The sequence below is a fragment of the Microtus pennsylvanicus genome, chromosome 13 (assembly GCF_037038515.1).
Source record: "Microtus pennsylvanicus isolate mMicPen1 chromosome 13, mMicPen1.hap1, whole genome shotgun sequence".
In the NCBI taxonomy this organism is placed as follows: domain Eukaryota; kingdom Metazoa; phylum Chordata; class Mammalia; order Rodentia; family Cricetidae; genus Microtus; species Microtus pennsylvanicus.
The window spans coordinates 60,109,381-60,122,819 of NC_134591.1; the positions used below are offsets into that span (position 1 = coordinate 60,109,381).

Below are 13,439 nucleotides of genomic sequence, written 5' to 3' on the forward strand. Positions count from 1 at the left end.
CAGACCCCCTTTGTTGAATCCTGTCCCTAGCACAGGAGTCTTCCTGGCTGTCAAGTATAGCTTCACACCAGAACTCACTGAGATGCTGTCACCTCTCTCACTTGGAAGAGAAAGAGTCAGGGGCAGAGAAGGGGTCCTCACTCCTTCCGGCCTGAACAGCCAGATTTAGACTGGAAAAGCTAAGTTGCTGAGACCCCAGGGTTGGCATGTCCTCATCTGTGCCATCCTCCCCAAGTATGACCACAAAATGAGAGGAGCAGTTGGATACATAGGGGAGCATGGGGACTGGGGTGTCAAAACCCAGTTCAGGGGCTGGGGAGGTGGCTCAGTGGATAAGGTAGTTGTCGCGCAAACATGAGGACCCATGCAAAGGCTGGGTGTGGCAGTGCACACCTGTAACCCCAGTGCTAGGGGTTTCTGGGGGCTTGCTGGCCAGCCAGCCTAGTCAAATCAGTAAGCTCTGGGTTCTGATGAGTTGAGAGACTCAGTCTCAATAACTTAGCTGGAAAGCAATGGAAAAATCTGCCCAGCATTGACCTCTGGTCTGTGCACACCCAGGAACCTTCACACAGGCACAAAGAATAAACTCGATCCATATTTAACTCAGTTGTTGGGGGAAGGAACACCAGTGCTGACCCAGAGCCCCTCAAAACAGCCCTGTAACTATGCCTGCTGTGCTCGTATGTGAGGGCTTTTGGGGTCTCACCTATGCCTCCAGCTATGGTTGTGGTCCTTGAGAGAGGCGGGGCCCTGCTGACATTTTTGCTTAGCCCAGATTCTGGCTGGCCCATAATAAATGTTGGAACTAATGAGCAGGGAAATCAACGCACACAATGAGTAGTGATTCATTACACTTGGGAGGGGGCCCTGGGTCCTGCTTCTCAGACCCCTCAGGGAGGGGCTCTCTGGGAAAGCCTGGAGCTTTGTCATGCCTGGCTTCACACAGAGGAGCTTCCAGAAGTTTGAGGTCATCAACCAAAAGCAACTCTGACAGCACGCCCATTTCACATGCTTAGGCCTATTGAGTTTGTGCACTCCGTCTTTACTCTTAGGCACTCTGCCTGCAATTGGGATGAATTGCCATGTGGGCGATGACAGCCCAGGCTCACGGAGCCCTTTATTAAAATAGCCGTGTGCTAACGTTGAAAAATGGGGTGGCGAAGACTCCGAGCACATGGTTTCAAAAGGCAGCCAACACCTAGACCCAACGTGGAACCTTAAATGAGATCAATCACCCCTTAATCTAATTAGTTTCGAAGCTATTTTAAAGAGCTTAATTAGATTAAGCCGTGATTGATAACACTTTATATCTACTTGAGGAGAGCACTTCTAATTCACCTTGAGTCTTTACGCTTCCAGTCAAAAGCCTGTTCCAAGGCCTGGGCTGAGTAGGGAGTGGAGGAGAGGAGCAACAGGCTGCCTCTGAAGCCACTCTGGTGACTGGAGCTGGACCGAGTCAGGCCTTTTGGTAGAGTCCCCAGGCACAGGCATGCTGAGCCCAGTGGGGTGGCCCTCACTAGGACATCCTGAGACTAGTTCGGGAAGCCCACAAGGAGGTCGAGGAAAGGACTGAAGTCAGGCTACTAGGCACGCAGTCTAGAGGCTCAGAGCAGCACTTCACTGGTTTGGAAAAATAAGCCTCAAGAAGGGATGGCACAGGATGCTCGGCACGTCCCTAGGTGCCTGTGACCCACCCAGCCCTGGTCTGCGCACTCTCTAGGAAGGTGAGCTGCCTTCTCTCGGTGGAGCTGGGGAGGAAGAATAGACTTCAGGAGAGTGTTGAGTCTACCTTGGCAGTTCATCACTGCCCATAAGACAGTGCTCCAGGCACTGTGGCGTCCTCTGAGCCTGCTGGGAAAGGTGGGCATGGGTGCTGGAAGCAGGTGGATCCTGGGTAGACTCTGTCCAAGTGACGTCGCTTCTGGGCTGTGCGTGGGAGATGGGAAGGGCTGTATCTGCTCTAAACTGAAATGTCTATCTTATCTCCTCTCCACAGCCCGGATGTGTGATGCCCACCTCCGAGGCCCCTCGGGCATCATCACTTCCCCCAACTTCCCCATTCAGTATGATAACAACGCCCACTGTGTGTGGATCATCACAGCGCTCAACCCCGCTAAGGTAAGGCTCCCACAGTGGGGAACCAGGGTCCTGTGGGCAGGCGCAGGTTAGGGACAGATTGCCTACAAGGGCTTGCCAACCCACCAACCTCCAGGTGGTAACTTCTCTGCAGAGAGCCTCCATTTGCTTTTATTGAATTTAAGAAAACTTAATAAGCCATAAGGAGGTTATAAATAACATTAATTCAAGAAACAGTCAGTATCCCTGTCCCTGCATAAGAAGCAGAAAAGAAATCAGCTATCTTGATGGTGCTCCACCCAGACCAACCGTCTCCCATCCTCAGAACCTTCAGACACAGCCATGGCCTGAAGTGTGTTTGTTATTCTTGTGCATTGCTTGTTTATTATATTCAACTGTGTGTCCCTAGAGTACAAAGCTTCATGTGCCAGTATTTGAACTGCACATGCGTGGAATCTTGTTGTTGTTTTTTTTAAGGAACTTCCCTTTCCTAGGTTGTGTGGAGTCCTACTCTCTGTCATCCAAAACCTTTCATGTATTCGTTCCTGTCACATGGGAGGGCTTTGTTGTTGTTGTTGTTTGGGGTTTTTTGTTTTTTACAATTCCAAATATATTTTTGTTATCTTTTAAAAATGTAACAGTCTTGCCAGGGTCCACAATAGCCTGTCTGGATCATTTGAATTCTGTCTGATTTGTTGATATGGAGTCCTTTGGTCCATGAATATGGTATACCTTTCTATTTGCTTAGGGTTTCTTTAGTGACTCTCAATAAATTTGTCTCTATTACAACTCTTACTCATTTCTTGATATATTTGCTCCTAAATACTACCTATATCTTATGTCTCATTAATATAACAGTATGATTCGTATAAACATAAATCATGACTCTCAAAATCCATCACTACATGTTTCTTGATGCTCATTCAAAAATGTAATCAATTTTTGTACTTTGATTTTCTTTATAAAGAATAAATATCTTGAGACCGTTTATCCGAGATTTCCTTGGCACTGACTGTGTTTATAGGCAGCTGACATCTGCAAAGAATGACAGTTTCGTCTCTTCCTATCCCATCCGTTTATCATTTGTGATGGTGGTGGATTGATGTTGAGTGAAATCTGTTTCTTCACTGTTCTGTGTGATGTTTCCCGGAGAATGTTTCTTTTAATATAGAAAGTCTCCTTTGGGGCTTGGAGGAGTATCTTTTCCGTCCTAGTTCACCAAGGCTTTTTATTGAGGATGGATGTTGAATTTTATCAAACAACATCACACACCCACGATACCATCTTTGTTCTGCTCCTTAATTCTCATTCTGTAGTGAGTAGTGTTTGTTGGCTCTTGCGACGTTACCGGCCTCATTCCTAGGTCCTCTACTCACCACTTAAATGTGGACACTGTCATGCTCATCATCTTTAATTTAATAATAATTTAATCTTATTTAATAATGTGTTTCTGTTTTTTGAGGTCTGGTCTTTTATTTTATCTTTGCCAAAAGTTTGCATCAAAAAAAATGCTGGCTTCATAAAATAGTTTGAAAACTGTTTCCCTCTGCCTCCTGGGATCGTCAGGGGAAAATTGCAATAACTTTTGCCTTCAAAGTTTCGTGGGCTTTTTCAGCCAAAATGTCTGGATCTGGTGCTGGGGGATTAGACTCCAGGTTCAATATCTGTGATGACTAAGGAGTAATCTAGGTCAGTTGTTTCTGTCTTGAGTTCATCTAACTAAAATTTCAAAAGTAGTATAAAAGTATTCTGTGTACAGTTATGCTTACTGATATCTGCTAATATTGTGCTTTTGTGTTATTTTCCCTTTTTGATTTACATCTTTAAAAAACTCAGTATTGTCAAAAGCTTCATACCTGCTGATCTCTCCAAAGAACTGAGTTTGATTTTGTTGCTGTGCCTTTAAAAACATTTGTTTCATCTGTTTCTGTTCTTCATATTTTCTTATCTTCTGTGTATTTGGTTTTATTTTATTTTTCATCTAGCATTTTATTATTCCTGCTTAGTCCATTATTTTCAATCTTATTTCAGCATCTAAAGCTGCAAATTTTTCTCTGAGGATTGTTTTGACTATACTTCTACAAATTTATATAAGCAACACATATACATATATTTGAAGAGAGCACATAGTTGCAGCATTTAGTTCTGATAGTCCCTAGGTTTTGATTTGTATTTTTAAGATTTATTTATGTATATTTTATATTTGGATATTTCATCTCTCTCTCTCTGTGTTTGTGTATGTGTGCCTGGCATCTGAGGAGGTCGGTGTTGCGGGGGCGCTTGTTGGTTCCCAGCTACCCACCTAGCTTAGACTTGAAATAATCACACAGAAACTGTATTAATTAAATCACTGCTTGGCCCATTAGCTCTAGCTTCTTATTGGCTAACTCTTATATTAATTTAACCCATTTCTATTAATCTGTGTATCCCCATGTGGCAGTGGCTTACCAGCTAAAGTTCTGTCTGGCTCCGTCTGGGCTACATAGCTTCTCTCTCCCTCTGTCTTTCTTCTCCCAGCATTCAGTTTAGTTTTCCCCACCTAGTTCTGCTCTACCCTATCAAGGGCTCAAGACAGTTTCTTTATTCATTAATCAATAAAAGCAACACATGGAAAGAAGGGCCTTCCACACCAGGTCAAAAGATGGTATTAGATCCCCTGGAACTGAAGTCAACATGTAGGTGCTGGGAACCAAACGCAGGTCCCCTGCCAGTACAGCAAGTGCTCTTAACCACTGAACAACCACCACCACCCCTTTCTAATTTCCTCTCTAACTTTGGTACTAAAGAATGAACCCCAGGCCTCACACATGCTAAGTAAATGCTCTTCCACTGATCTACACCCCTAGCCCTGTTCTGAATATCTTCCATTTTCCATAATTGGTTCCTCTTTCAATCATGAGTTATTTAGAAATATATCTGGACTTTTAAACAACGAAAATCTTCTGATTATAAAGTTCTGGTTATAAAGTTTATGTTTAGGAAAAACTATATATTGAATCACTTGAAATCAATTGAGATGTATTTTTTTGGATCAGAAGTGGTTATTTTCAACGTGTTCTACGGGTGCTTGAAAAAAAACACATGTTTTTTCAAGGTACATTTTGTAGCTTTTGTGTTGTAATTTCTCCACCACGTCAAGCTTGTTGGTTGTGTGTGTCTTATGTCTCAATTGACTTTTTTTGCCTTCTTAATCAATGCCCTATGATGGAGAGATATTAAAATCCCCCACTGTGACTGTGTCTGTCTGTTTTTCTCTGAAGCTCTGTCGATTCTTGTGTCCTGTATTTTGCGACTGTGTAATTAGAGACACAAGTTGAACACTGCACGCTTTCCTGGTAGATCAACTATTTCAAAAGAATTATGTAATGACTCTCTCTTGTTGGTGATTTTTTTCCTTGACACTTCCCCACTCCCCACCCCCAGCAATTAGATCAAGTGTCTTATTATTCTATTCAATTACTTTCAACCTTTACTTCATACTTCTTGGTGTTTTGTGCATAGCTGGGTTTTTTTAAAAACTAATAATCTTTTAACCAGAGAATTCAGACTACTTAATCGTATTATTTAATCATATGGTTCTGTCTATTAGAGTTCACTTAAAAACTCTGGCAGTATGCATATGCATTTAATAAGTCCCAAGTTTTATAATCTCGTGTTTGCTTCTTCCCGAGAGGTCAGGGCTCTGAAAACACTGCATCTCAAGTGGCCAGGCTGTTCCCTGCTGCAGGGGTTTCCCGAGTCACACCATGGCCTCCCACGCTCTGCCCGTGTTACCGCTTAATAAACCAGCACTGGTTCAGGCTTCTGGTTCAGGCTTCCCTGTGTGTTCACTGCCTCCCAATTTCCAGTGGCTTCCATCACGGTCCTACTCCGGAGAATTTCCTTCTTCCTGCTCCATCTCCTTAATGTTGCAGCCGCGTTCCCCTTGCCAGCAAGCTTTCTGAGTTCTCTTCTATCTTGGGATATTCTCTTTAGCCAGCTCTTAGGAGAAGACCCCCGGATGTTTGAGTCAACAGTTTCTCTGCGAGTGTATTTATCACTCTGCTGTATGCACTTCCAGTCTGTCATCACGCCCTTGCATGGTGCCATTTCTGTCTACTTCCTGACCTTCTCCTCATCCTTCTGCCCAGCATTTCACTGCCCGTGTCCAGATGTGGGCATCTCACACAGCTTCCTGTGAGTTCACCAAGCTTCTTGGATCTGTGGCTTATGCCTCTCCTTCAGTCCTTGAAGTGTTTAGCCATGTGTTTAGCCACTATCTTTCTCACTGACATTTCGTCTTTATTGCCTCCCCTTTTTAAGGAGTTTGAAAAAAGTTCATTTTCCAGCTGGGCGCTGGTGGCGCACGCCTTTAATCTCAGCACTCGGGAGGCAGAGGCAGGCGGATCTCTCTGAGTTCGAAGCCAACTCAGAGACTTTGTCTACAAGAGCTAGTTTCAGGCTCCAAAGCTACAGAGAAACTCTGTCTCCAAAAAAAAAAAAAAGTTCGCTTTCCTCTGTGTGTCTTGTGTTTCTTTGATTCACATTTTTCCTCTCCTCTGGTCGCTTATTCTCTTCCTAGATGTTAAATTCACTCACCGAAGACCAATCGTAAATAACATTCCCTTGTGGAGCCATTACTGGTCCTTTTGACATGATCTTGATCACATTTCCCCATCCTCGGATGCTGAGAGCTTTCATCGATTTCTAACAAAGCCTCATTTGTATTCTGTGTCTGTTGATATGAAGTCTGTACATTTGATGTGGGGGTCAGTTTTCGCCTCCCATGACTCACAGAACCATGTTTCAATCTATGCTGTTTGACTTCTGACTATATGGCTAGAATAGTCTTAAACTTCAGGGATTATTTGAGACTAAGGCAGAACTTGCTTTCTTTTGTTTTGTGTTTTGTTTTTCCATGGGGAGTTTGTATTGGACTGTGGCTGGTACTGGAGCCCTTCTGGCTATAACCCCATTTCAGATTTATGATTTCATCACAAAGGTTTCGAACTGCATAAGGAACATAAAGAGTCCTATGCCAGGACCCCTGGTTCTCATGGGCAGTCAGGGGAGGTCTTGCTTTCTGCCCTGTCAGTGTCAAGGGTTGAGCTTTGCAGCTTTCTGCTCCGCTCACAGGGCAGATGGGCCAGGTGAGAGCAGACAGACTGATTTCTGGTTCACCCACAGACTGATTTCTAGTTTTACACAGGGGTGTCCCCACCTTGGGGACCTCTGGCCTCTGGCTCCTGACCCTTCTTCAGAAGGTCCTGAAACCAAAACTGCACGTCCCTAAATTTCAACAATGCACTCAAGGCCAAGGCTGGCTGTGAGCACCAAGTTATCCTCGGAGTCCCCATGCTTGCTCCAACAAAATGGCCGCACTCCAGGCAGGGGGCCTTAGACAGCACACCTTCATTTCCTCAAAGGTCTGCTGGGTAGCAGGTGTGATCAAGTTGCTAGCAGATCTGGCTTCTGCAGAGGACTCTATCAGGCTTGTAAGCCCCCTACTGATCTTGTCCTTCCTTGCCCTTACCTCTCTACATACAAAGAAGTCCTCCAAGACTGCTGCCTGCTCCTCTAGCTCCTCCTTCTATGAAGACATCATGCCTCTCTCTCTAGGACTCCCTTTTAGAACCCCATTTACCTTACCTACCACTCTAGAAGGCCTGACCCCTAACAAAGTCCAAGGGGCTTCCACATAGGAATCGAAGAACAATAGCGTTCAGTCTCTATCATTTTAAGGAGCTTTTAAAATTGTTTTGTTTTTAAGTTTTAGCCAACATTTCAAAGTCTTTTAGTTCAAGTGCCTAAGGTCAGAGCACAGAAAACACAGGAAGCTGGTTCCCCTCCACAGCATCTTACAAGGAAAGAGTCACGTTTTACTACCTTGCATTGTAGAGAAACTGTTTGACAGGGAAGGGCTGCCAGGGCCACGTGGAGTGAGAGTAGATCACACGAGCTTGCTACTGTAGCATTGTTTGGTGGCTGGACAGAGGGTTCCTCTTCAACATAGTCGTTTATGTTTTTGTTTTGTTTGGTTTTGTTTTGAACTTGAAGGTTATGGTAGGAGAAAGTCTAGATGAGGCTTAGAAATTCTCTGAGGAACACTTTGTGTCCCTCATTAGGCAATGTGTGAAGCCTTGGGACCCCATATTGGCTCTTCCACCACATGTCAAAGAAGAGGTTGCTCCAGCCTCGGCTCCTGGAGCCAGGTTCTCTGAAGAGAAAGAAGGCCCTTCCAAAAAGAAGGTTGCTCCTAGCACCTCTGCAGGTCTTAAAGAAGTTTCCAGAAGTGGCTGAGGAAGACCAGAGGGTTTGAGAGAGCCAGACAAGCTTTCTCTAGAAGCTAGCGCTTTCTCTATACGTCTCAAAGAACCCCCAGGACCCTGGTATTAGGTAGGAAGGGAGCCATAGAGCACGCCCTGCAGCAAGGTAGACTTGAGCGGATATCTCAAAGCTGCAGCGCTGAAGTGGAGTGGCCTCCTGCTGGCAGAGGGGCAAGCGCCCACTTCCTAAGCTGCTCCTGGAAGTGGCACCTGAGGGAGCCACCCCAGGACATCTCCTTCAGCAGAAAAGCCCGGTGACTAAGTCTCCAGTGGGTTTTAAGAGATGGCCGTCTGCTTGGTCACCAACTCCAGGTACACCGTCTGCTTGAGATTGCTAGCAGTACAGATGTGTGCGTGACCTAAAAACTAGAGTACAGAGAAGGCCGGCTGGAAGGGGGGACAGGGTACTGGGGGAAACCCAGAAAGACATCACTAACTAGTGTGTCAGAGGTGCTTTCACAAAGGAGACCTTTGAGCAGGGCTGTAAGGATGGGTAACTAGGAGGGAGCTCAGGGCAGAGCCCATGCACATGGTGCTGAGGTTGGAACAGCCTCTGAAAATGCAAGTTTTTCCCCAAGCCTGGATCAGCCACTGAAGGAAGGACAAACAGGAGCCACATCATGAGGCACCCACGAGCTCAGCCCGGAGGTTCAGATTCTATGCTGAAGTCAAAGAATGCGAAGCTGAATGTATCAGACTGTCGTTAATAACAATTATAGCTTTTGCTCTACATCTATTTGCCAGCCATTGAGCAAATGAATCCCTATATATAAACGATCCATTGCATTTTCTTAATTGCATAATGAATTAGTTTTTAACAGACCCACCAGATGGGTGAGGAAACCGGAGTACAGCTCGGTTAAAGGTTGGAGATGGCCAGCGCGCATGGTCGGGAAGTGGCAGGTCCGACCTCCATCTTTCTGGCTCCAGTGTCCGCAGTCATAGCTGTGACGCTCTCTGCTACTGACAGGGTAGGGTGAATCGGAACAGCCTTGGAGGGAGGGAACTTGGACAAAATTCCCAGGGCAGCAGTGGAGGGGAGCAGAGGGTATACCAAGGAAGCAAGACCGTTTAGGAGGCCGGTGCCCTTAACAGAGTAGGAAGGTGGTGCCATCAAACGGGGGCAGATGAGAGGTAAAGAGGATGGGTACAGTGACTGATCAGGATAGGAGTGGAGATAGGGGCAGCTCTTATTCAACACAGTGTCTTAGTTGATGGGCAGGGTGCTTGGCACACCACAGGCATTCAACATCTACTAACTGAGTGAGCAAATGAACAGCTAGCTTGAGCCAATGAGGGACTTGAAGTTGATAATTCAGCTTGGGAGAGTGCTTGCCTTGCAAGCGTGAAAACCTAAATTTCAGCTGCAAAACCCATATTAAAAGCCAGGCATAATGGTGTGTGATTATTTTCTTAATTCCAACCCTGGGGTTTGCTGGCTAGCTAGCCTGGGTCCCAATGAGAGACTCTGTCCCAAAGAACAAGGTAGATGGCTCAGGAAGATCACTTGAGGCTGTCCTCTTGTCTCCTTGTGTGCTTGTGAACAGGCATGTACACACACATGAACCCAGGCCCATGCTTGTACATACATCTTCACACACACGTGCACCCTTACTCTCATATACACACATGCATCCATACACACATGCACACACACACACAGAGAATACAAAAGAAAGAACATGCCACGCAGGGCAAAGGAGGAACAGGCAGTGGGGTACATCTGTGCACTCCATGAATGCTCTGTGCTCATGAATCTAGGTGAGAGAGAGGTGTCATTGCTGGCCCATGGGTAGGAATAGAAGCCTAAGGAAGGAACATAATTTCTTGGAAAATGAAAAGAGATCTGGGAGTTTGAATGGATCTGGGCACCGTGCTTGTACGTGGAAGAGCCATGGAGAGGGAGGTTGAGACTCAAATGGGAAAGCAGGCTTCCCCAGCTAGGACATGCCTGGCAAGGACAGTGGAAGAAGACTGAGGGGGTGGCTGGCCTTGGTCTAGGCGGGACATTTGTCAGAGTGGAGCCTGGGTGTGGAGCAGACAGCAGGGCTGGGGGTGTGGGCAGGAGGAGGTGAGTCACTGGAGGCTGAGCACAAAGATGCCTTGACTTGGCAGCGAGTGGCCCAGGACACAGAGGGATGGCGATATCTTGAGGCATTCTTTGTTTGGGATATTGACTGGAAACTGGAGGCCAAGGGCAGGCCAGGGCCGAGGAAGCAACGAGACTCAGAGTGGAGAGGTGATCAGAGGCAGGTATTGAGATCTGAGTACTTCTGGCTAGGCAGGGTGGAGCCAGGGTGGAACACCATGGATGTCCCCCTTTGCAAAGAGCAGGCACGATGGCAGGTGGGTCTGGGCATGGGGACTGGGACATGCGTTACACTGCCCCCTCCTTGGGAGAGCAGTTACGCTCCGCAGTCAACTGAGCTCATGAAGGTCCCTCTTGGACTTGTGGCCTCTCTGTTGCTCCTGCTAGCTGTGCTCAGAAAGGATCTGGGAATGTTCCAGGCCTGCAGGGGGGAGCTGTTGGGTATTTGGATGCCCATGAACCTGCATCAGCATGAACACAGGAACAAAAAACCTGGAGGTTCCATACTCCGCACTGTGGAGACAAGAGCACAGTCGCAAAGGAGAGCCAGGCAGAGGGCCCTCCCTTCTCAATACATTAGATAGACATTAGGAACCCCACTACCTAGCCTCCCAAGAGCTTGGCAGAGCCGAGGAGAGGGGAAACAGTTGTGTGGTATCCTTGGGCAATGCCAGGCCAACTTTAGGCATTCAGGTCACCCAAGTTCTTGCTATGTTCATCTTAGCGCCAATATAATATCTGCCTACCATGGTATTCCTTGAACTTGACTCACCATCAGATATGCCAAGGGAGGCCGTCCTGGTGCAGATTCCCAAGACCATTCCTCACAAAGAACACCTGGAGGAACAGCGCTGTGCACACCTGGGGCCTTATGTTATGGAGCACTCAGGGCCCCGCCAGCCAGACTGTGATAACAGGATTCTCATCCTTCCAGCCAAGCTCTGGTCCTGCTCCCGATACCCGCCCCAGAAGCCCCAGTGGCAGACACCTTGAACTCTGGTTGAAAGACATGCCTGGCCCTTGAAGGCCTCTGTCTAGCACCTCAGAGGTGTGTCCCTGTGCCTTCTCCACCCCTCCGGGCTGGGGAGATGCCAAAGTCATCTCTGTAAAGCCTCCATCACTTCAACATGTCCAGCTCCCCCTTCTTCCCTCTGCTTTCTTACCAGCATGGCTTTGTGTCTCTGTCCCTGGTTCTCTAGTCTCCCCCAAAGCAAGACTAGCAAGGCCACCAGTGTGCCTGTCTCTCCCACAGTGGGCACACTACTCAGTTGAGAGAGGCTTTGCCCTGTTGAGCTTGCCCGGGCCTGGCTCCTGAGCTTCCTCTGCTCAAGAACACTTAGCACCATTATCAAGAGAGATTGTTTTGTACTGTGAGTCTCATCCACAGCCCCTTCTGACTTTCTCTCTCTTTGCCACTGGCTTTACCGGACCCTCCTCCCACCCTGGGTCCCCCACCAGCTCCCACTGGGTCTCCACGCTTACTGTCCACACATTGTTCTGAGTCACAGCTTCCTCTTTACTTGACCATGAACTCAGTCTGAACCGCGGGCTCCAGACTCAAGCACGGCCCAACTGCAGCTTCATCCACGCTGTTCTCCACCCCTGCCCCGGTTGGCCTCCCTCCTCTGAACTGCTCACACCATGTGCAGCTGAGCCGGTGCCTTCCTCTGCACTGCCAGGCCCCATGCATCCTCTCCTTCTTCCATGGATGCTCCTCCCATCCTTTTCTTCCTATCCTTTCCCCAGCGCTACTGGTCTGCGTGCATCCTGGCTTTCCGATACTGCGCTAAGTTGTGCTGAGATAACTTAATGGCAGCAACTAGCTCCATGTGTGGCGCATAGCGGTAACCGCGTCCCAGAAGATACGTTTGTTTATCCGCTTATCTAATGGTCTTAAGTTGGACGTCTGAGCTGGATGCAAATGTGGCTCTTAATCGCGCCTGCTTTTCCCCCCAAAGCTTCTCCTGCCTCACAAAGGGGCCTTGTGAGCTTGATTGATCTGCATGTTAGTTAATGAGTCATTATAGGATCCCGCCTTTAAACAATGGCCAAAAGCGGAGGAGGAAAGAACAAAGGAGAGCATGGGCACCCCGTGTGCTGGGGCCGCTGGAAGGCCAGTCTGTGTGTGCTGGACCTGCCTCTTGATGTAATTAGCCCCTGCATCCTGGTCAGGACTCCGCGATGTGGTTCATGTCCAAAGGCAGTGTGAGCCACTGAGTGGAATCATTTAATGGCTCCAGGTTCTACCCTTCAAAGCAGTACTTTCCCATTAAGGGTCTGGTAGTCAGGCACTCCCTCTGTAGAGTTGGCTTGGTAACTGGTGTCCCTTGCCCCGGGTCTGGCTGGATGCAGTGACCATGTTTAGCCAGAGCTATAGACCCTGCAGAGGGAAGCTGGTCCTCCTGCTGGGCACACTGCCTGGCCGGGGGGTGGGGGTTCTTTCTGTGCGGCATGCATTTGCCAAGCACCTGCTCAGATCCAGCTGAGAACTCGGAGCACTTGGATAGGGTAGGTCAGCAGCCTCTGCCTTGTGCATGTGAGACCCTGCTGGGGTGCTCCCAGGCAGTAGAGCACGGTGACAAGAAGCCTGTCTGGTGACAGCACTCGGCTACCAGGCTGTGTGAGCCTAGGCGAACCACATCGCCTCGCTGTGCCTGGGCCTTCCTCTCTGTGAAAGAGTAGCTATCTTGATTTTCACATGAGCAAACTTGTGCACTATGCTTAGAACATAGTTAACTTCATGGTAAGCATTAGCTGTTGTAGCAAAGAAATGGTATAAGATGGTGAAAGGCTATGCTTAGGCGTCTCAGGGAGCCTCCTATGCCAGGGCTCTGCAGACGAGGACCCAGGAGCATCAAGCTCATTGCTTGCTTTATAAAGTTTTACTGGGACATAGCCACGTCCACTGAAGCACCTACCGTGTGGGGCTGTGTTCGTGCTGCATAGAGAAGGGCCGTGTGAAAGAGAGT

The 13,439-nt window shown here is 47.7% G+C and overlaps 1 protein-coding gene across 5 annotated transcripts in view; it reads left to right on the forward strand.

The window, feature by feature from the left end:
- The window catches only part of Csmd2 (CUB and Sushi multiple domains 2), a 547,650-nt gene that overhangs the window by 299,407 nt on the left and 234,804 nt on the right, over nt 1-13,439 (forward strand). For 4 of the 5 annotated variants that reach the window (XM_075945152.1, XM_075945154.1, XM_075945155.1 and 1 more), the window contains one exon: nt 1,997-2,118. The exons of the other annotated variant lie outside the window; for it this stretch is intronic. In XM_075945152.1, the coding sequence (XP_075801267.1) occupies nt 1,997-2,118 (122 nt within the window). The remainder of the gene's footprint in view (nt 1-1,996; nt 2,119-13,439) is intronic. 5 annotated transcript variants of the gene reach the window in all.